Source organism: Osmerus eperlanus, chromosome 14 (assembly GCF_963692335.1).
Source record: "Osmerus eperlanus chromosome 14, fOsmEpe2.1, whole genome shotgun sequence".
Lineage (NCBI taxonomy): Eukaryota > Metazoa > Chordata > Actinopteri > Osmeriformes > Osmeridae > Osmerus > Osmerus eperlanus.
This window is the reverse complement of record NC_085031.1, coordinates 15,408,594-15,432,434: the sequence shown is the minus strand read 5'-3', so window position 1 is coordinate 15,432,434 and position 23,841 is coordinate 15,408,594. Positions and strand designations below refer to the sequence as shown.

Genomic DNA, 23,841 nt, shown 5'->3' with positions numbered 1-23,841 from the left:
TATTGCGAATGCCTTTAATTAGAAATCAGAGTGAAATGTACTGTAACAGAAAGATAAAACACTGTACCAACCAAAGCAATAAAGGCAATAAAGTGAAAAAGGGACCCTGCTGTGCAGGACTGCAGCACACAAGTTATGTAATCATCCCCTTTCAACAGCATTGTTAGAGAACAATTCCTGATCTGTACTGAGCACAATAACCGTGGTGTAGCTGTTTTATCAACAGTTCCTGTAGACTAAAGTCATAAGAAGGTCAGGACAAGACTGGGTAAATGTGTCCCTGTGTGTGTGTGTCCCTGTGTGTGTGTGTGTGTGTATGTGTGTGATAACCATGATTACATTTATGATCCAAGGAAAAATGACAAGATAGGTTTATGAGTCAGACCACAACACGCGACTCATCTGTGACCTCAAACACGATCCTTTGCAGTGTGTAGAGGGATACCTGAAATAGTCAGAGTTCACAAGAAAACACAATATTGCGTTTTTATTGTGCACAGAACAGGAAGCATATTGTACTGTCATTCAGTAGCTAGGTATCTCCGTATAGACGCTCTGTGTCATACCTTTAATCATTGGTTTCATCTGTTGCTTGTTTGCCCCGTTTCGTTTGCCGTTTACACCCTGTGTTCCTTAGTCTTGTTGCAAAGTCGTAGTTTCAGTCTGAGCCTTGATCCTCTCGTCTAATCCGTTCTGTATTTCTGACCATTTGTTTGCCTTCCGACTACGATTATTGGATACTCTACTTTGCCCTGTTAGCGGCTATTATGACCCTTTGTCTGTACTCAGATTACGGTTTACATTACATTTAGTCATTTAGCATTTAGTCATTTAGCATTTAGTCATTTAGATTTGGAGTGTCTATTGCCCTCTCTGCCTGGACCTGTCTTCCTGGACCTGTCTTCCTGGACCTGTCTTCCTGGACCTGTCTGCCTGGACCTGTCTGCCTGGACCTGTCTACCTGGACCTGTCTGCCTGGACCTGTCTTCCTGGACCTGTCTTCCTGGACCTGTCTTCCTGGACCTGTCTACCTGGACCTGTCTTCCTGGACCTGTCTACCTGGACCTGTCTTCCTGGACCTGTCTTCCTGGACCTGTCTTCCTGGACCTGTCTGCCTGGACCTGTCTTCCTGGACCTGTCTTCCTGGACCTGTCTACCTGGACCTGTCTGCCTGGACCTCTCTGCCTGTTCCCTGAATACCTTGTGTATTAATAAAACCCTCTGCGCTTGAATCCCTCCTGTCTGGTCTGGTTACACTCCGTCACAACTGTTATGTGTTTTAATGAAAACATTGCTAGGATACGTGATGTGTACAACACAGGGCATCGAATCACAGGGGATTGAATCTTTTTTTTAAATGTATTTTATTTCATAATCATCTAAACACAAAACTTGCGTACACACATGCATATATCATTCACTAAAAAAACTCTCACCCAACAATTAAAACTGTACATTCAATATATTATCTACATTTTTAAAAGACCAAGGTTAATCATAGGTTAAACAAAACTTTAACACGGTTAACAAATGTAGGTCCCAAAGCAGACTTCCTCTAACCCACAAAAGAGTAGAAGGTCACAAAAACATCTCCATGGCAGGGGTGCGAATGTTGTCACCCCTGCCTGCATAGAATAGGATGTAAAGGATATGGTATGTGTCTTTACAAGTCGACGTTTCGACTCGTTCTCAGTCAGACTTTACAGTAAACCCTACTGCACAGGACTACAGTGCATTTATAAGCAACAGCCAGGCAACACAGTATGGACATACAGAACTATAGGACCCTGACAAAACCCAACATGTTATTTTGACATTTTTATTGATATTGGGAAACCACAAAGGCTGTAGCTGGACATATCGCAAAGACTGCGGCTTGTGTTCATAGGGTTTTATTACTTTTATTACTTGTATTATTGTTTCTATTGATTTTATGTAAAGCACTTTGAGCTGCAATTCTTGTATGAAATGTGCTATATAAATAAAGTTTTATTATTATTATTAAATAAATTGGCAGCGAGTCTGTTAGGAGTGTCTACCAAAACAAAACTACAGAGATCATTCTGAGAGCACAAAGATGAGGCCAAACCGCTGAGGCATTTTCAATGCACCGATAGGTCACGGCTAAAGTTTGACAGAAAACAAAGTTGAACTCAGCAATGCAATAAATAGTTAGACCTTTCTGCTTCAGGTACGTAGGTACAGTAAAGGTGAAGGACTGGAATGTTTGGAAGGATTGGCTGAATTAGTCTGGGTGGGGGGGAGGGGGGGATAGAGAGAGAGAGACAGAGAGAGAGACAGAGAGAGAGACTGACAGTATGGTCGGGATAGGGCAGAGTGTGGATGGAGTCAGCCTGGTTAAAGGAAGGAGACAGTGAGCGTGGGGTGAAGGTGGGGGGGGTCTCCATGGAGGTAGCCTGGGTGGAGGGGGGAGAGATCGTCAGTGTGGGGGAGGTAGGGAGGTCATCCTGGCTGAGGGGGGAGAGATTGGTCAGCCTGTCCGCTCAGTAGACGGGTCGGTAGAAGACCTGCCCGCCGGCCAGCCTGCGTTTGAGCTCCCTCCACAGCAGGCTCCGCTCCCTCTGCGAGCCCTTCATGAAACCACGGTTCTCCTGGGCACGCCGCGACAGGTAGGGGATCACCTCGTTCACCGGTCCGTATGGAACGTACTTATACACCGGGAAGCCTGCCTGACCTGGGAGAGAACCGGACAAACACAGGTGTAAGGGGAACCTGCCTGACTTGAGCGAGTGAGAACCGGACAAACACAGGTTAAGGGGAACCTGCCTGACTTGAGCGAGTGAGAACCGGACAAACACAGGTTAAGGGGAACCTGCCTGACTTGAGCGAGTGAGAACCGGACAAACACAGGTTAAGGGGAACCTGCCTGACTTGAGCGAGTGAGAACCGGACAAACACAGGTTAAGGGGAACCTGCCTGACTTGAGCGAGTGAGAACCGGACAAACACAGGTTAAGGGGAACCTGCCTGACTTGAGCGAGTGAGAACTGGACAAACACAGGTATTGTAATTATTTTGCAGATCCTTTAGCCGTACAAGGCGGATTTGAAAGTGGGACCTCTTGACAGAGATGGCAAAAGTACACACATCCTTCACTCAAGTAATTGAACAATTCAACAACAAAAGAATTCAACCTCTCGAGACTTTTTTTGTTAAACTTTTTTTCAACAATTATTTAACCGTAAAAAATTAGTTACCTAAACCGTTTTTTTTTACTTTTCTTCCCCTCTCAAAAAAATCGACCTTTTGAAACTTTTTTCAAAAATATTTTTTCAACCTTTCTAAACTTTTTCAAAAATATTTTTTTAATCTTTCAAAACTTTTTCCCCCAAAAACATGTCAGCCTTTCGAAAATATTTTAATCTCAACTTTTTTTTCCCACACACAGTGAAAGGAGGAGAGAGATCATGCCTGAATTAGATTAAAACTAAATTAACAAGCCTGGCTTGAACATTTAAGAGGTAGAATGTACTGATATTTGTGTAAAAAAATAAGGAGTGAGACAAATCTACCCAAGTACAGTAACAAAGTATTTGTACTTTGTTACTTCCCATCTCTGCCTCTTGATTTGAATTCAAATGCTCTACCACTGAGCTATACCTATTCCTGGCTGATGGCTTGGGGAGAAAAAATCATTTCTTAACAACAACACGAGAAGTCAATATATAGAATACTGTTTGCAGGAGCAACTTGAAAGGACATGCCTGCAACAGTCCAGACCCCAGGGGTGAAAAAGCTCCACCTTTGAACGAAAGACCCCTGTGATGTTTACACAACAATCAAGTGTTTACATTCAGTACCTAGTGGGAAGCTGATTTGGTCACACATGCCGAGCAGCTGTCCAAAGTAGACCTTGTTCTCCGTGGGAGACAGACCTATCTCGTTCATCCTGGTGTGAGAGAAAAACACCATCCAGTTACACAAGACAGGAACACAAATGCTCCTCACATGTTTTCATTGAGCACATGCTTTTAGGCCAAAGTGACATTCTCTACAAGGGGAATTTGAACCTGCGACCCCATGACCTGCAGGCGACTGCTCTAAACACAGGCCAGAATTCCCTATGTCCATGTTGTGTTGTATGAGTATGAGATGAATGCAAAGCACTCATTACTCAAACTAGTTCAACTGTCTGTCATTATGTTCTGGATGTGTTACATGTTAACATGGCAAATGCTTTTATCGCACAGGGGGGAATTGAACCCGGGGTCTCTTGATCTGCAGCCACAGGCTCTACAGCAAACCCTGAGTTATACCCCTGCCCTGGTAGTTCTCATACTGTACAGTGGCTCTTGAGCGAGAGTGCGGTCTTACTTGTCCAGGGTGAACTTCACTGTCTCCTCATTGTGAGACGCCACCATGACGTTGGCCCTGCGGTTGTGGTCGATCTCCTCCAGCACGTACTCCAAACACCTTCAGAGAGGATGGGAGGGAAGGGGAGTTCACTGTTGGATTCACCCCCAACCGACTCACACAGGCGACGATTCAAACGAGCAAACGACTCCCAAGCACAAACCGACTCACACTGGCGACCGATTCAAACGAGCAAATGACTCACGCGCAAACCGACTCCCAAAGCACAACCGACTCCCACAGCAGTGGAGTGGACACAGATCCGGGTGAAAAGTGATAGGCTCACCCGGCTCCTTACAGGAACTTACTTGTGGTACATCCTGTTGGTGGCTTCATAATCGGGGTTGATGGGGTCCTCGTAGCCGATCTCCTGGGCCCGGGACCTCTCCTGGTACATGTACGCCCCTCGGACCAGCTTGGCGCCGAAGAACCAGCCCTCCCTCCGAGAGAGCTCCACGTCCACTGACACGTTATCATAGGCCTCCTGTGGAGACAGAGAGGGGGGTCACTTATGTATAGGACACACACACACACACACAATACATGCACACACACACCACAAATGATACCTACACACACACAATACATGCACACACACACCACAAATGATACCTACACAGACACACACAATACATGCACACACACACCACAAATGATACCTACACACACACATACTATACATATGCACACACACAAACACGATACATGAACACACACCACACACGATACATATACACACACCGACAGAAACACATGACACGCACACACGGACACACATAGACACACCTTGTGATCTCAGTCACAAGGCTCTATTGCATTTGTTGTAAACAGGGTAGATGAGTAACAGCTATTCTGGTCATATGAAATCATAACCTTGAGTGTATGCGTGATAAAACCAGAAGTGTTGTAGATATTGCGGGCCACACTCAAACGTGCCAAGTCATGGTAGTATAGCTGCTTTTGTAGTGGAAAGTGATTTCACAAGGGTTTTACTACTAAATGGATCTAAGGAGGCTGATACGATGCTCACTCTGTGTATTCAGCGGCCGCACACACAGGGCCAACATGGACTGTTATCAGTGTTGTGTGTGTGTGTGTGTGTGTGTGGGGGGGGGGGGGGGGGGTGCATACCTTGAGGTAGCACTGGAAGGTGTTGAATATGATGGGTTTATCCCTGTTAAAGATCCTCTGCATCTCCAGAGTCAGCCTGGTGATGGCGGGCTGGAAGTACGTCTGCTCTGCATCCACCATCAGCCTCACGCCGTTCTCCACCGCATACTGGGAAACAAGAGCCACACAACGGTCACCTCCCCTTCCCCTACGACCGCGTGACCCCCCCGCCCCCCGGAAAATATCTGTCCTCGCTTCACCGGCTGTGTACACGCACGTATCTGGACATACATGTATTACTGAGAGGCTCTGACGGTGTTGGCGTGTCTGGTTCCAACACGCGTGTATTTGTTGGTCTGTATCCTGAGGTACTTCCTGAGGTTTGGTTATATGATGCAGATTCTCGTTGCCTGTTTTTGGCTGGTGCAATCTCCAGGCCCCCTCTCAGGTCTCCCACAGCACTTACAAAGTAAACAGGGTTGCGATACGCTATATAGTGTCCTTTCAGAGTTTGGCCAAGCAACGTTTGCTGAAACCCTGTCCAGGAATCCAGACGAATCAATATCATTTTATAACACTGGGCCACCAGGTCCTTGTTTCTATGGTGGATGTTATGTGTTAATGTGTTTACATAGCAGACGCTTTTATCTATCGCAACATACGGGGGGGGATTCCAACTTGAAACTGTCTGTCGTAAAATTCTCTACCGCTGAGCTATACTCTGTAAAATAGGTTGTGATAATGAAAATAACTTGATGTAGGAGAACTAACTTAAAAGAGGTATAGTATTAGCTGGGATATATATCTTTTTTAGTTACACATAATAGTACCCTGGTTCATCAGTAATGCACTGGTTCTTTTAGTCTTTTGTGAGGCTGTTTATGTGAGAATGTATTCACGTGAGACTTTAAATGTGAAATCTGGGACTTTTGATGTGAAATCTGGGTCGACACACTGCATCAGAGACCATGCAAGTGATGGGTTGTTGTCAGTGGCGAAAATCTGCTATCAATTTTGGGGGGGACAATTATAAACATTTTCTCAAGAGCAATTCCTGAGGGGGACACCAAAATGACTGCTGTAACACATGTATATTAATAATGTATATTATTAATATGATTAAAATGTCCTTATGTTTACAGTGATTTATTGGGAGGGACAAATCCCCCAAAAATCCCAGGATGGGGGGGTCGTGTCCCCCCTGTCCCCCCGGGATTTCTGCCTATGGTTGTTGTATGTGTTGATGATGGTACCTTGGCCAGAACGTCCACTCTCTGCAGCAACCTCTTCATCTGCTTCTCCTCCTCGGTGGTGAACTTGTTCAACAGAGGCTCCAGCTTGCCCGTCTGTAGGGCGGAAGAATCATGTATCCTTCATATTGTGAGTTGTGCCTTTTAATAAACACGAATACAAATAATACTAATAATGTGTTCATTTAGCTGACACTTTTATTCAAGGCGACATCCAGGTGGAGACACGGTCAAATGGACTAACACCGAGATATACCCAGTCCCAAAGCCATTTGGAGGAGAATTTTCTTAACATTAGCATGGTTGAATAACCAAGACTAACACATAGATTGATGTCGAATTTTTCTACTTTAGTGATTCCCTTGAAAGTGTATAAACTGACCGTTCTGTTTAACCTCTGCATGTAAATGCGTGGTCCATTAGCTAAGCTCACCTCAAAGTTTGGAATCATGAGCAGGTTGGAGATATTGGTTCTGTCATTGATCAAGCTGTTCCAGTCCAGAAGGTCTATGGTCCTGGAACATGAGAGAGTGGAGAACCATAAGCACATAGAATAATAAAAACAATCAAGAATCATGTTTGTTGTTTTTGTTGTTCATGACAATAATACTAATAATAATAGCTCAAAAGCTTAAACCGAAGCTTAAGATATGTGGCCCTTATAAAAATGCCTTTTATAATGCTAAATATCAACTACAGTGTGATTTAAACTGCTGTAAGGAGGAGCTAGTGTACGTGTCCGTGCTCTTAGTGTGAGATTCTTACCCTGACGAGCCTAGTTTCTCTCCGGTAAACCAGTTCTCAATGTCATCTTTGTCCCCAACCCCCAACTTAGTCAAACTATCCTGAAGAAGAAATATGAAAATGTATTAATAAATATGATATATATAATGGTTAACAATGTAAAAAAAAAATTGGGTTGGGGGATAGTTGTTTTGGCTTTCATAAGAAAGAAACATGGTTTTGGGGATTTTTTTTTTTAAATAAATGACACTCCTTAGCCTCTACATTTTAACGGCATCTTCACAGCAGTTTGTTGACGGTTATTTGATGATAAATATTCAAAACGGTGGGCTTCAAGTTTTGACAGGTAACCAAGAGCGAACCTGCTCATGCAAGACACGTAGAGTCTGTTTCCACTACAACCCGCAACCTTGCCCACCTTAAGTTGCTCCAGATCCAGTTTCTGCTCCAAAGCTGCCATGTCGGATTTGCCTTGATGTGCTGCGAGCAAGTTGAAGAACTGCCTCCATTTTACCAACACCTCTGAGAACTGGAGCTGGTGGAGGGGATAACAGAGAGGGTCAGAAAAAAAAAGATGACTAACTAAGAGGAAATAACTCCCATGAAGTCTTTTGGAACGACTTTAATACAATTTTGATGGAACTGAAGGCAGTTGAATGTAACAATTTCGAAGGCAGTCAAACTCACCAGGAACTGAGGACGACCAAGGGCAGTCATCTTAATGGCAGAGAATCCATCTACAGAACTTCCTCCTGGGAACAACATATGTATAAAGTGCCGGGGGGTTAGGTATGGCTCAGTGGTTAGAACAACTAACTGCAGGTCTATGAAATGAATACTTTGTTGTTATTATTATTATATGCAAAAAATCTAGTAGTGTAACGTTGTTGTGAGTATAACTTTAGTGTACAGACTTCTGGTATGTCTCATGCCAGAGACTTTGAAGCAGATGAGGACAAAATGTCCACGGAACATTTGCCTTAAGTTAAATCGCTTGTGAACCTGTACTATGTGGTCCACAACTATATTAACATTCCGGAGGCCTTGAATCAGTTGAGGACATAAATACCTCCTAAGCATGATAGTAGCATTCCTCTAAAGCAGCCATTTCCAACATTTTCACGGCCCACTTGCATAGCTCAAAAGAACAGAACCAACAGCCTACCGGAGGCCTTGATGCAGTTGAGGAAGGTCTCCATCTGGCTGTCACACTTGGCTTCGTCAGCGTAGAAGTACGTCCTGGCACTGATCACTCCACCTCGCCGGTCACCAAACTGTCGGTGGGCCTTGTACTTCTTCTCACGATGGCCGATGCCTGGAGACGAAAGACAACAACAGAGTGTGACGTCGCCAAGGCAACGAGACCCTGTACCCGTCTGACCAGTGCACAACATCACCAGGACGGAAACACACAAGCAGGTATGTTATCCTATTGACACAACCACCTAAATAATATGATTTTAGCCTAGAGACACCAAGAAATCTCCTTGTTCAGACATGTTTGTACTGGGATAACATTCTTTCAAGCAGAGATAGGAGATGTGAATTTGTCAACTGTAAGCCTTTTTTTACTGTTGTTGGAAACTTAGCTTAGCTAACCCTTTTCGCAATTGTTAAAGCTGCTTTGTGTAATTCTGGACAAAATATATAGAATCAACTTATAAATTTAAAAACATTCCATATTAATACATATCGATAAGATGTACAAGATATTCCAAAGTGTCTTCTGCCAGATTGAGATCGTGAAGGGAGAGGAGAGGTGACTGAAGGGTAAAACACACACAGAGTCCAGGTCGCCTTGACTACGGCCTCATCTGCGTTGTAACTCAACTGACAGGCATGCCCTCGTTGGCCTGCCCCAGCTCGCTTCCAGGAGACAGCCAGATAGAACCAGCCTGGGCCATCAACCTAACTCACATGTCAGCCAGACTCTGCGTCCTTCCATGTCAGCAGGAGTCAGGGGGCTAGGAATGCATGTTGTGCTGGGGCACAGAGTCAAGCCTGCCAGGCTGTCCTCTCACTGGCATGTTAACATGAGGCCTCTCTCCGAACCTCAGAATACACTTACTAACCACCTTGAAATGTCAAGAGGTTGGTTACATATATTTTGTCCAGAATTACACAAAGGTACTTTTACCAAAGGTTTCCAAGAATGGTCAGTGAGATGTGTTTAAGACAACTAACTGGTACATCCTTCCCTTTTGTTGAGTTACAATTTATCTGTAAATATATTATAACTGAAACCTTGGTCAAGCAATATTCGTCTCATTTAACACATTTAAATTTGATTTCAGGACACTTCTGGAGTTTTCTGCATGGGTTGTGTTAAGATGGGTTGTGTTAAGATGCTGAAGATATCAAAGCTGGCATAACATCACACGCAAATAAATCGATGAATAACAGAATTGAAGTGCAGAATGGAATTGAAATGTATGTGTTGAGTCCATGAATACACACCTGGGCTTTCCTTCTCTGCTTCAGATACACATGCACTGAAAGAGAGGGTATTGGAGAAAAAGATGAGTAACACACAGTGAAGTATTGAAGTCCTGTCATGCATGCATGCATCAGGTCAGTATTTAGACTGGCTGAGGAGATGCATGACACCAGAGACAGCGACATGAACCGGTGAACACATGACCAGACGAATCAGGTGACAGCATTGGAAAAAGGAGTTGCAAAACAACGTTTTAGCCAAGCAGGATGTGCTTAAGCAAATCACGTTTCATGTCACGCCTGGTTTGAGCCAGGCGTTTCACAGCCCATCCAGGGTGAACACCCTCGTGTTCTATTTCTGGCATGTTTGGCAGCAAGCAGGGGGGACTCACGCTATATGCACAAGGGCAAACAGTCTGTTATTTGATCAGTTATGCATGTGAGTCTTTGGTAATGTATCCGAGTAAAGGGTTAGGGGTCCTCCTGAGTCAAATGGTTGAGTGTGCGTCAGTATGATGTTCATCCTCTTACACCACAACACCACACAGTACAGTTTGTATCTACCTGCTAAAGTACACAAAACATTTTATAAGGACACATTTTGTAATATTTGTTCTTCCAATCAAACCTAGTGAGATAACAAGTTAGCGAATAATCCGTTCTTATTTCTTTTTAGAATTTAAAACACTGAAAGGTCTCTTTTACAGTAAAAGGCTTCTTGGAAGAGACCAATGTATTTGAAATATTTGACCACCCCAAATGTGTTATCTGTAGAGAGAGCTGGGATCATTATAAATATAACAAGTTAAACTGTTGGTTGTGTGTCAGATTTCAATCAGGTCAGCATGTGACAAAGCTAGCATTGTGAAAAACGGAAAAACCTTTTGTATTCTGACCTTGGATTATAAACTGTACAAACACGTTAACTTTGTAACCCACATTACACAGAAAAGGAGTATCCTGTATGGGCATGCACCCAAGCTCTTAACATTATGCAAAACCTGCATGCCAGTTTGAACAAAAACTTTTATCTCAATTATTCACCAGAGACGCACCCAAAACACTGTAAAGGCTGCAGAGAATGAGAGGTAATCTCCAAGACTCCTCTAAACCACTGAATTTGTTTGTTCATCTGGAACATTCCTGTACAATCAGGCAAAAGGAAACCCTTTCATTTCTGAAGCCCTCTGTGAGGGCCCCTGTGAAAAGGGCTATACAAATAAAAGCCAGGTTCAGGGTGGAAGTAGCTAATGTGTTTAACCAAAATACTAAGACACCTGCAACACTGTGTAATGACTTCCTGTGTAAAGAGTGGGTGTTCTGTAACTAACGTATACGTAACTGACAAGACTCAAGCTCAGTCCAGTGTGTTCCTTGACATTTGACTTGCAGTCACTTTGCCTCAAACGTATTATACAGTCTGCAATGCCTAAACATTATTCATGACATTTACTCTCATCACAATTTGATATGAATTACATTTGCAGGGTTTCCCGCAGCACTTTTCAGTTAAGGCGGTCGCCTAAGCAACACCCAACCACCTTAACTAACAACTTTTCTGTGGGAAACCCTGCATTTGTAAAGTTTTTAAATGTCATGATTTTAGTTTTGGTGAATTATATATTTTGGAAAATGTTTTTCATATTCTATATGTATTATCAGAATGCAGTTTTTTTTTTTATGTAAACATCCAAGCTACAGCTGTGTATGTTCTTAGAAAACATTCTCTGGTTGACATTCTCAGTATTCAGTAACAGTTAGAATGTGGGAGTATCTTGTAAGAAAATCCCTACCCAAATATACACTCCCCAGGTGCATTCAAAACACTGTCCAATAAAGCTGCACCCCCTTAGCTTCCTGTGGTAACAGGGCTGCCATGTGCCGACTCATGTGACAGCAGTCTCAATGGGAGTGGCTTAAACAGGCCCCCCAGGAACAACCAATAAGGACTAAGAGGTCAGTCAAGGCTGGCCAATGAACACTGGGTATGGGCAGAGGAATTCAAGGGATTTAAAGTAATTGTTTACAACCAGGACTAAGTGAAAAATTGCCTGGGATGTTTATGTGCAGGGTTGTCAATATCAATCTTAGGAGTTATTGCACACAGTCCTGTTACACATAGAACATAATTTCTCTGTGCTGGAGATATTGGCTTTCATCTTGGGCAGCTGAAACCAGTCCTAACAGGTTTTACTCCAAAGTACAAGTCCAAACCTGACAGTGATGTCATAGTGGACTGTTGAATTGGTCACGGTTACGTTTTCTGCCAAGTTTCATCATTCCAAATGCAACTGCCAAATTCAGAATGGTTGTTGTTATGTCAATCAATGACAATGAGCAATTTGAGCTAGCTTGCGGAAAGTGAAACAAGAGCACGTCCTTAACTAGTAATCTAGGCTACACCTAGCAGTCTTAAGGCCATTGCACACTGAGTCCGAAATTCGTATCCGAAATGTTCGCACATTAAAAAATAAATACGACCTCACGTTATGTCAATCGCGCTTACACACTGCCTCTGAAACTTTCGTCCGTCAAAAAAAGTTCGGATCGGGTTCGATTTTCTGCGTATTCGCATCCATAGCCAGCATTTTGATAGTTTTTTTAGGCAATTCAGAGCCACCGAATGTTGAGGCTTACGATTGCGAAAAAACGCATACGAAAATTTCGCACTCAGTGTGCAAGGGCCTTTAGGGATGTTCTTAGGACACCTTAGTAATGAGGGGCTATCAACAACTGACGTGTCACGTTTAGTTTGATAAAATAATGTGTCAGAAAAACTCACTCCATCTCCTTCTTCTCTGCCTCTTCTTGGGTTAGGTCTTCCTCCACACTGTAGTCTAGCACTGCCCCGACACCAAAGGCCTGGTTCTTCCTGATCAGCGGCTTGATTGTGTTATGGTCCTCCCCTGCCACAAACTGGCCGTAGAAGGTCATCCTCATCAGCTTCTCAAACAGTCGCTGGCCAAAGACCTTCTTGGTGAGGTTCATCAACTGTATATGAAAACAAATGAATGAAGGTAATGTCCAAGCTTGAGTAGAAGACCCTTGTGGCAGTTTTGACGTACCTGGGCACGATAGGACCTAATAGGCACTTCCAACACACTTACCGTATGTCATGTGGGCAATGTTATTTAAAATACCTTATTTGAAGAAGTCTTGAGGTAATCTAGCCTCCATTATATTCAATGCAAATTAAATGATAAAAGTAGTATTTTCCTGGAGTCAGAGTAAACAAGAAGCTTTATCTTACGTTTTGATTCCCAAAACATTACTTTTGACCTTGTTTTTTTTTTGGGGGGGGGGGGGGGTTATACATTTCCATTCCAAATGGTTAACCGTATGTATACAAAGTTAATGCATTTAATATTTATAATGTATATATACATATTATAGATGTATTTCTATCAGTTCAGCACAATCAAGTACCTAGCCAGTAAGCAACCTGAACAATGCCATTGTAGCCTACTGAGGATGGATATCTAGATTCCTACCTCCTTGTTCTTGTCAACGAGGAAGTCGAATGTACATAGCTTAAACACCAGAAGACTTCTCAGAAGCTCGATGTTGGTTTTACTTTTGTACGCTTCCAGGGTGTTCTCAAAGTCAATTGTAATTTTAAGTGTGTGAGTGTCTGCGGCGTTTTTTGTCTGGCTTATGAGGTCAACCTGAACCGGTTTCGTCACCGTACAGTCACCATCGATTCGTGGGTCTTTCTCCCCACCCTGAACCTCTGTCCTCTGCGTTGAAGCAACAGTTGACCGAAACCTCCCAGGACACGAAGAAAAACGTATTCTCTTGATATTTTCCGAATTTGCCCTGATTAGAGCTGGTACTAATTTAGTATAAGACATCAGTTTATATATGGAAGTCAAGTGAAGATAAAGTTCCTGGTCTTGAGAGTACACGCGGAAAAAGCGACTGATGGAGAACTTTCTTGAGTCAGCTAATGCGGCGAGGATCTTTATAAACCATGGGCGCCACGCACAGCGATTGGATATCGCTCATTCTGACGCACTAAACATTTAGTATTCAGGAACTCCCTCATCACAGCCAGCACAACCAGCGCGCGGGCTCGTTGTAGACCCTATATAGAGTGGCGCAGAAGCTAAGTTTACAGCATGGTAAATAAGTACTTTAAATAGACTACTTGGTTATTTAATGGTTATATGCACGTTCATTGCACGCTGCTGGTGCGATGCAAAAATACCATAGCCGAACATTATGCGTTATTGTGGTGGTTTATAGTAAACCTCCTAAAACAGGGGTGGGGAACGTATGCGGCCCGCGAAATCATTTGGTCCGGCCCGCCATGGCACTGCAGGAACCATATTATAAGGTGTATTATTCGTTGCCAGCAGCACTATTTTAATATGTGGAAGCGGACCGTGGAGGCGCGCAGCGTTGCGTACCAATGTACTAAAAAAAATTAAGGTTTATTTACAATTATCTCCAGGAAATCGAATCATCCCTGTGGTGGCCATTTTGGAAACATGTGGCTCCTTGTCATTTGTGAACATAAAGAATAACCTACAGTTTATAGCTATAGCCTACGAAATAAAGCCTTTCAGACTCGGGGACTTTTGTAACATGGAGTGAGACACAATCTTTTAGCAACAGAGGGAGCCCTTGACCACATTTTCAGTGTATCAGTTGACGTATTCATTTGTTTACATAGTATCTGTGTAATTACTTCATGTTTAAACCAAAACTAGTAGACATACTCCTTAATATAGTCTTGCATATCTGTACTTTGAGTTGCAGTCATGCCATCATTGTTTGCTAACTTCGAAATTATATGTTGAAGTATAATTTAAAAGTCAGCGACTAATTCCTATTCTTGTAAAAAAAAAAAATATATATAAAATATTCAGACTAGCTATAGGATACGATGGCAGCTGTCTACATTTAAACAAATACTCTAGATCGGTATCTTGGTCTTTGAGGATGACGGGAGTCAGACTGCCCGATGCCGTCATTGGACAGTTGCTTCCCAGAGGGGTGGGAGGACTCAGAGGAGGGCTTCCATGCTGTTCTGCCACTCTGGAAGTTTTGGGAGCTGCTAAAGTTTCACGTTTTTGCAACATCTTGTCAGTTCTTTCACACTTCAGCCCAGGGAAAGCTCTTGATTACAGAGAGCTGCATGGGCAAATATTTTGTTCAACTCAGAGCAGGAGGTGTCAGTGGAGCTTGGAATAAAGGTCGCCTATTTTCCCTGGAAAACACTCAGTGATGCTTTCTTTAGCAAAATGGGAACAAGGAATATAACAGTTACTGTGTTTCTTTTGAGTGTACTTCTCTGTTGGAGTCAAGGACTAAATCCCAGAGGTAGAAATGTTTGCGAATCTGGGTAAGAAATCTTTCACACAATAAAATGGTTTTATATATATAACTTCACTTTGCAAAATCAACAGAATCTTTACAACAAAAAGATTCTGGTTGTGACTGCTTGTTAAATATCAAGATTGGTGTTTTTTTTGTATGTCTGCAAAACTTTAACAAATACACACGGTTTCCTTCTCCTTATCTTGTAGTGACTTTGGCAGTGGACATGTTGTAGAGTTGAATGTGCTATTTTTGAGTTGGAACTTTATATTACTTTACTCCCCTATCTGTGTAATAACACTGTAATTACTTAAATTACAACAATCTACTAACTAAAATGTTGCTTCTCTAATCAGATCTGAAGGAGGTTTACAATGTTGCAGTGGTTGGACTCAATTAGGAAAGGAATGCTTAACACGTGTGTACATTGACTCATTACACTCATTACACTTTCAAATGCTAACGTTATGACAGATAAAGTGTTTTCAAGTTTTTGATCCTTTCTGCCTTTGTCCCCACAGCACTCTGTGAGGGTAACTTCACTTGCAACGAGAACGAACTTTGTGTTCGCCCCAATGAATGTCGTTGTCGTCATGGTTACTTTGGTGCTACCTGTGATATGAGTAAGTATCTTGTGTTGTTGGTCTTGTTAACTATACATTTTCTTGTTGCCTATATGTGTACAATTAACTTTTGTTTTTGATATTAAATACAAGTCGGCTCAGTGTGAGTCATGTACAGACTTCAATAGAAGAGTTACGTAACTGAATTAATATGTCATATTTTATTTTACCCTTCCTTCTTCTTCCTACCTTGCTACAGAGTGTCCCTCCCAGTACTGGGGTCCTGACTGCAAGGGCAAATGCACCTGCCACCCCAACGGCCAATGCGACGATGTCACAGGGACCTGCACCTGCAAGCCCAACCGCTGGGGGTCGAACTGCGAGCATCCGTGCGGCTGTCAGAAGGGCTCGTGCCACCAAGACACAGGCGTGTGCACCTGCTATCAGGGCTTCTGGGGCGACACGTGCTCCAACAAGTGCTACTGCAGCAGCCACTCTCACTGTGACCCCAACACGGGCCAGTGTCAGTGCTATCTGGGCTGGTACGGACAGCTGTGCAACGCCCAGTGTTCCTGCAACAGGTCTCCGTGCGAGCAGCTGACTGGCCGCTGCCAGTGTCGGGAGCGTCTTTGGGGAACCCACTGCGAGAACATGTGCCAGTGCGTCCACGGGCGCTGCAACCAGGCCGACGGATCCTGCACCTGCAGGCCAGGCTTCAGGGGGAAGTTCTGCAAGGAACCGTGTCCCGCCGGGTTCTACGGGCAGAACTGCAGGAACCGGTAAGGCACATGCTCGCCGCCTCACAGCCGGGGCGCTCCAGCGTTCGCATGTGCGGTGATGTCACCGGTTAGCCGAGCAGGCAGATCTAATGTGGTTGACATCCCTTTTAAGGTGTGACCCAGTTAGAGACAGTATATTCTTTCCCATGACCCAATAGGAAAGCGTAGCCAATAGTGTTGGTCAGCTAGAGCCAGTAGGCTTCTTTCCCATGACCCAACAAGAAAGCAAATCCAATGGTGTTGGTCACAGACTGGTAACCAGCTACAAAATTAAATGAAAAAGCCCTGTCTATGTGTGAAGTGTGAAGCATGGTCGAACCATTCAAATCCTGACACATTGTGCTCGTCCGGGGTGTACCATTCAGGTCCCTGTAAAAACTAAATAAATGTAGCACCAGGTATGTTCATTTTAATTCTTGAGTGTTTACACAGGTCCACTCTGATGGACCTGTGTAAACCTGTGTGGTTTCACACTCCTTGTGCGAAACAAACACTTTAAAACGTCTTGCGTTGTGACTGTGCTTGGTGCAGGTGTGGCCACTGTAAAGGCCAGCAGCCCTGCAAGGTGACTGAGGGGCGCTGTGTCACCTGCGAGCGAGGCTGGAACGGCACCAGGTGTGACCAGTTGTGTGCCCCGGGATTCTTTGGTGAGAACTGCCACGACATTTGCCCGCCGTGCAAAGACGGGCACTTCTGCAATCGCATTGACGGCAAATGCCCCCACTGTAACCTTGGTTTTATGGGAGACAGGTACTGAAACTAGATCCGGATTATAAATGTAAACTCCATTAAAATACATATTGAATACGTACTCAAAAAAATATGTATATACATTTGTTAAGCAGTTTTGTTAGACTTTTTTTGTGCCTTAAACTTTTGCAAAGTACTGTTGTTGCATTATAAAAAGATGATATTCTGTGCTCAGGTATCGCTCCCTTAGTAAAAATGTGTTCATTTTCATATTGACAGGTGTGAGTTCAAGTGCCCAAACGGAACATATGGAGAAAATTGTGCCAACGAATGCAAGCTTTGCTTCAATGGGACTTGCCACTTTGCTACTGGAGAATGTCTTTGTGACTCTGGATTCCATGGAGCTCAGTGAGTTCAAAATATTCCTCATGTAACTGTGAGAGTGAATTAAATAACACCCTGAAGTTATGAAGTTGGGATGTTATTTTTACATTATAGTTTAGACGTACCATATTGAAACGTAAATGTAACATATACTGGAAGGTTCAAAACCAGTGATAAAAGTGACTATGATTTGGACTTTTTTCTGTTGTGCATGTGTGATTTATCCTTTGTCTCTGAACAGTTGTAATATAAGCTGTGCACCTGGTCAATATGGCATCGACTGTGCCCAGACATGTTCCTGTCACGACAACAACTGCCACCCCGTTTCTGGAGCGTGCAACCTACGTAAGAAGCTTCCATGTTCCCGTCTCAAACAGCTGATAACACGAAAGCACCCCCTGTCTCTGTTATTGAATCCCGCTACATGATAAGTCGAAGGAGTCCTTAAAACAAGACAATCATCAGATTACTTTTTAATGACATGTTTATGCTACAGTGCGTAGCTCGCGGTGGACAAGCGAAACACGGGACAGATTAACGCTTCGGCACGTTGTTTTGGTGTTTCAGAGCCGAACCAGAGGATGGGTGTGATGGCAGCAGGAGTGCTGGTGTCTTCTCTGCTCCTCCTGCTCCTCTCTCTGCTCTGCTGCTGCTGCCTGTGCAGGCAGAAGAACAGCGACGAGTAAGGCCCCTCCAGTCCAGAACATGCGTTGATGTGAAACAACGTTTCTTTTGATTTTCAAAGCGCTGTAATCTTGTGTTTTTTATGAGCCAGTGACAGACTCTGTGTAGTTATTCTGCTCTTAGAGGATTTTATGTGTTTGTGATGCGTTTTTTTTTTGCGTGTGTGTAGTTACAGACATCACTTTTACATTTCTGTGGAGAATTCACTGTTTGCTTTTTGTTTATTACTTTCAGCCCAGAGAACAAGACTAAGAGACAGACTAAGAGACAGCTCTGTGGAGGGTTTACTAGAATAAGCTCCAAGCTGCCTCGAATTCCGCTGAGGAGGCAGAAATTACCCAAAGTAGTTGGTAGGCATTGCCTGTACCAAACCTCAACACTTACATTTCCTCGTCTTGCCTGGCTGTTGAATGAACTACACAAATACTCTGTATATTACATTGACGTTGTATTCATTTAGAAGACACCTTTATCCAAAGTGACATAGAAATAGCTCATATAGCAAGCACAACAGACAATCAAGGATCAGAACAGCATTGCTTATTCATGTCTGGAATTAGTGTCTGGAGATGAGCTCTTATGGGCTATTTTAAGGGGACCGATTGAGTAAAAAACGAACTTGTATAAAGGGGGACTTGATCAAAAGGACTTAAGGTCAGACTTGGACCTTTCCACCCATGCCAGGTAAACAGTCGGAGGTCAGGGTTGAGGATAAGAGTATCACTACCCCTCTGTCTTTAGTGGGTTTTAGGAGGAAGTGCTGTGGTGATGAGGTCAATGTGTGCATGTCTGTAGCTGCGCTCTGCCTCCCCCCTCTCCTCCCCCCCTTCTCTTCCTCCGTTTCCCTTCATTCCAACAAGGGCCCCTCTGGACAGCCTGACAGGAAGTGGCAAAAATTATCCTAACCTGCAATTTCTCTCTACTGGAACTGGGGTAGTGGGTCTGGGGGGATGAAAGGGGGAGAAAGGGGGCAGGGTAGTCTGATGCTGCCTGTAAAATATACTCATTATTCGTTGTACATGGACGTACTGATGAAATATGCAGATATATTTCCAGATATGGCCATGCAGGAAAACCTAACTGTGTTGTTGTCTGATTTGTGTTCCTTTTGAAGTGTCGCACCACGACCATGAAAACACGTTCAACTGCAGTTTCATCGAGCCCCCCTCAGCATTAGAGCAGCCCTCCCCCTCCTGGTCCTCCCGAGGGTCCTTCTCCTCTGAAGAGACTGCCGAGGACAGCCCAGTCTACTCCGTGCCCCAGGATGGTGGGTGACCGGTGCAACCTTCTCTGTCTTCCTTTAAACTTTTACATTTAGTCATTTAGCAGACACTCTTATCCAGAGCGACTTACAGTAAGTACAGGGACATTCCCCCCGAGTCAAGTAGGGTGAAGTGCCTTGCGCAAGGACACAACGTCAATTGGCACAGACGTAAATTGAACCGGCAACCTTCTGATTGGTAGCCCAATTCCCTAACCGCTCAGCCATCTGACCCCCACACTGACCCCCCCTGCTTTTCTGGCCTCCACCAGTCTAGGAAGCTCAAAATCACCCGCTGTGACCTCATCTATGATTAATGTAGTGTCTTTGAAGCTGAGAGTTTGTCAAGTGTTTCTGCTGTATGACAGCTGATGTCCTGTTTTCTGGGGACAGTATTTGCTACAAGCATGTTGTAGGCACTTAGAATATTCAGATGTTCTGTCTGGCAAATTATTTTTGAGCTCATCATGAAAAACTGTTTGAAACCTAGGTCGCTTTATTTCAAATTTAGCCTCGATTTCCAAAGCAGTGCCATTCCAACAGGGAGAATCACTTTGTGATCCTAGTAACTTAGAATTGAGATGGTAGACGTTTTGTCAAATCTTTGTTCCCTTGTAAAGGAACATTCTGTGTAGGATGTCGACTGAGGTGGTCCTGGTTATTTTAACAAATCACCCAAATACATGACCTAATTTCAATCAAATAATTTGTATTGTAAACAGATACAAAACATTCATATCCTGTCTGGGGCTCAGCTCTAATCTTAGCTGAGATCCAGATGAGGTGTTTACTTAAAGCTTCAGCTTACTTAGATAAGCTTTTTTTAATCAAGCCATCTCATCCCATTAGAAGTCCAGTAACATGAGCCAGAAATAACAGGAAACTAAAAACCAACGCCTTTGTCAAATCGTGACCTCTTCCTTTCGAACGTTAAGTTGTAGCTGAGGTCAGGATTGATTGGATGATTATAGGAAGAAAGAAGATCACGGCGATAGAGATGACGATATAGGGGCATATCTTTGAAACAGACAAATTAACGTCCGTAACATTCTGTCCTGTCTTGTGTTCCGTCCGTCCAGAGTCCGGCGAGGACAACAGAAGGAAAGAAGACAGAAACAACACAACAGAGACAACGATTCTTGTCGATGACGAGGACGTGGACGGCGTCTCCGAGGTCGAGACGTTGCCTGAGGACACAAGGGTGACTGAGCAGGCCTCAGCAGCCAACAGCAGTGAGCCTCCATGCCAGCCGTTTCCATGCCAGCCGTTCTCAGAGAGCGAGGGTTCCTGCAGTGGCTCAGAGTCTGCTAGTGTGGCCCTCAAAGGCCCCGCCCCTCAGCCTCCACAGCAGATAAATAAGCCAAACGATAACAAAGGTGGGAGGAGCAAACCTAAAGAAAACAGGAAGTGTGCGTCATCAGAGAGAGTCAAGCCAAGGCCCCCGGACCCTTCCACAAAGCCCAAAGTCTCTTGGATCCATGGAGCCACTGGGGCCAATCCCAATCAGTTAAGTCAGGAAGAAACCATTGTGGAGGAGAGATCGAGATCGGGAAAGAAATCCAGCAAAAACAGGACCGTGAGCCCAGAGGAGGCTACATGCATAGATGAGGCCAGTGCCTCTGGTGAGACGAAAACACAGAGAAACAGTTCAGGTCTGGTGCAGCTGGACCACATAAACGGGGCCGTACAGAGTGTCTTTAGGAAAATGAGCGGTTTCCGCGTCAGTAAGAAGACTCCAGACCCCACTGAGTCTCCGCCGAAAAGTCCCAGTTCCTCCAACAACAGAGAAGTTATTCAACCGCACATCAACCCGGAGGCAGCTTCTCTGTTAGCTGCTCAGCTGAAGGAGAAGACTCAGAGCCTGAGCAGAAGCGAAGACAAGACCAGCGAGGAGAGTAGCCTCTCTCAGGGCCAGAGGAAGAAGCCCACACCGCCCCAAAAGACCTCCGCAAGCTGCCATCTTGGAGCTGGAAAGGCCCTGCTACCAACATCAACGTCCAGTGGCCTGCAGCGTTCTGCTTCAGAGTCGCCATCCAAAGAAGCCAAGACTCTGGAGAAACAAGACTCTGAGAGACCCGAGAAGGGAGACCTGGTGGTCAAGAAGACGCCCATTAAAAAGCCTCCGAGAAAGAAGGGCAAGGACGGAAATTCAGACCTGAAAACAAAGACTGAGCCAAAGGTGGCCGTGATGCCGCCACAGATTGTAAACTAACGGTCTTGTTTTTGTCTTTTTTTGTTTTGTTTATTTTTTATTTTTAACAGTGTACTGGATACATTTGTTAAGTATTTTTGGGCAAATAAGGTGTTTTTGCCCTGGATTTATATTTTTTACAAAACCTTTTTTTCTCATACAATGCTTTATATTCAGTATTTTGTGTATTCTAATACTTAGATATTCATAATAAAACATACTATAAAGAATGCAAGAGATTATAATCATTTTCATTTAATTTCAACCATTTATTTTATTAAAATCAAACACAACGATATTTCCTTTACTCTCGGGAGTATAATGTGTCAGTGCACTCTTACAAAAATCTTATTTCAGAAATAAGGAACTTTTCCAAATACTCAAAGTGTTCATATTTATAAAGAGAAAACCTTTGAAGCCCATGTTGACACAATTAGATTGACTCGTAGCAACCAGAACTATGGAGCCACCAGAGGTCTCGTATGGAAACAAGGAGGCTGTTGATGGTGGAACAGTCTGGGGTCTGTGTCCAGGCAGGCCCGTGTGGCTGACATGTGTCCTGCCGGCGCTGCATGAGCAGTTTTTTTGGAGGTGGCAGAGAAGCCGACAGATCGTATGGTGTTTAATCAGACCCAGATGCTGAGCTGGAGCCAGTTGTGCTGATTCGACGATTCTAACATCTTCAGACATGCTCACATCTGACACTGACACAAGCAAAGAACAGCGGAAATAGTTTGTTAAAGATGTGTGTGTGTGTGGTGGGGGGGGGTTCCAAGTATGATTAGTTTATGAGTAGCAGATGATTAGAAATGATACTTCAGCATGTAAGGTCATCATGCTGGTTGGACTACTTCAGAGCAAGTAAATTAGTAGTGGTTGTGCGAAGTATAAAGGTAAGTTAGGGTTAACAACCATGCCTTCGGGATTTAGTAAGAGTGCGTGTGTGCAGCTCATTGAAAAAAAGATTGATTCAGATGCCATGTGGGAAAAGCCTGTGGTCTGGTGGTGAGAGGAGTACCAGAATGGCTTTTTGACTGCCAGTTTAAACATATCCCTGGAGCTTGGTCTGCGACTGCACGCCAGACCTTGAGGAACAACCACCAACTCAATCCTGTCCCAGAATCCTCCAGGGAGACAGTGGTTACCATAGTGACACCCTATGAAAGCATTGACATCTGGTAGCCATTACATAGCTTGGGAGAGAAAAAAAATTACTTTATGAGTTGGTGGAAAAAAAACAACAACTGCAAAGGAAAGCAGAAAATCAAGTGGTGTATAGTATGTAAACATCTTAATAAACAGGCTTGGAAACGTGTTGCACATGATTTATTTACATTCTCTTGAAATGCAGCAACACATATTTGAATTTGAATAGAAAAAAGGTTTGATTGTCAATTACAGTTGAGCTGTTTAATTTAAGAAAGTTTTCAAAAATTTACCGAAAGTGGGGTAGTTTTGGAACACAAATTGCTTTGGGGCAAACTAAATTTCTGGTCACTTGTATTTATAATGTTCTGTTCCAATGTTTTTACTTCTCACAGAGAACACACGCACACAGCGCCATCTGCTGGATCTCAGCCTCCATGCATCCCAACATGAAGCCGCATGATCGGAGGTCAAATGGGGTGAGAAATGTCAGGAGTTCTAAAGATCGACATTAATCTTTTATGATTTATATCAGAAAAAGTCGATTTGGAATCCACCTCCAAATTGTTGACTAATAAAGCCCTTTCAAATGTGAGTGATGTGCATTCTAGATACTACGCAAATATACATTTCAGTTGAACAGAGCAACCCCAATTTGATATTAATAACAGAAGCTAAAATAGTTCAATCCATTTAAACTGGACTGTGTAAATTATAATTGTATTATACCATACTTGTTTTTGCATTGTATAGAGGTACTGGAGAAGTGGCTATTGTAGGCACTTTATTGATCCCAGAGTAAGGAGTACTTGAAGTAGAAGGTACATTTGCACCATAACGGTTGTGTCTGTACTGAGAAAGACATGGTTGTTCAATGTCACCATATTAACAGAACCATTATTTACAGA

General features: G+C 43.6%; 2 protein-coding genes across 2 annotated transcripts; one reads left to right on the top strand and one right to left on the bottom strand.

Annotated features, from left to right (window-relative positions):
* Positions 1 to 1,353: 1,353 nt before the first annotated feature.
* prodha (proline dehydrogenase (oxidase) 1a) lies at positions 1,354 to 13,839 on the bottom strand. Its single transcript, XM_062477941.1, has 15 exons — positions 13,405 to 13,839; positions 12,696 to 12,904; positions 9,935 to 9,969; positions 8,643 to 8,792; positions 8,165 to 8,229; positions 7,896 to 8,012; positions 7,499 to 7,578; positions 7,167 to 7,248; positions 6,737 to 6,829; positions 5,505 to 5,651; positions 4,682 to 4,857; positions 4,335 to 4,433; positions 3,821 to 3,909; positions 1,668 to 2,695; positions 1,354 to 1,555 (listed from the first exon to the last, which is right to left on the bottom strand). The coding sequence occupies exons 1-14, from the start codon at positions 13,762 to 13,764 to the stop codon at positions 2,505 to 2,507; spliced, it is 1,893 nt and encodes a 630-aa protein (XP_062333925.1). The 5' UTR covers positions 13,765 to 13,839; the 3' UTR covers positions 1,354 to 1,555; positions 1,668 to 2,504.
* Positions 13,840 to 14,919: 1,080 nt separating this feature from the next.
* Positions 14,920 to 22,036, top strand: LOC134033544 (scavenger receptor class F member 2-like). The gene is made up of 11 exons (XM_062477753.1): positions 14,920 to 15,260; positions 15,592 to 15,653; positions 15,757 to 15,858; positions 16,058 to 16,577; positions 17,109 to 17,327; positions 17,547 to 17,675; positions 17,893 to 17,996; positions 18,219 to 18,333; positions 18,570 to 18,685; positions 19,450 to 19,602; positions 20,676 to 22,036. The coding sequence occupies exons 1-11, from the start codon at positions 15,160 to 15,162 to the stop codon at positions 21,806 to 21,808; spliced, it is 2,754 nt and encodes a 917-aa protein (XP_062333737.1). The 5' UTR covers positions 14,920 to 15,159; the 3' UTR covers positions 21,809 to 22,036.
* Positions 22,037 to 23,841: the final 1,805 nt, after the last annotated feature.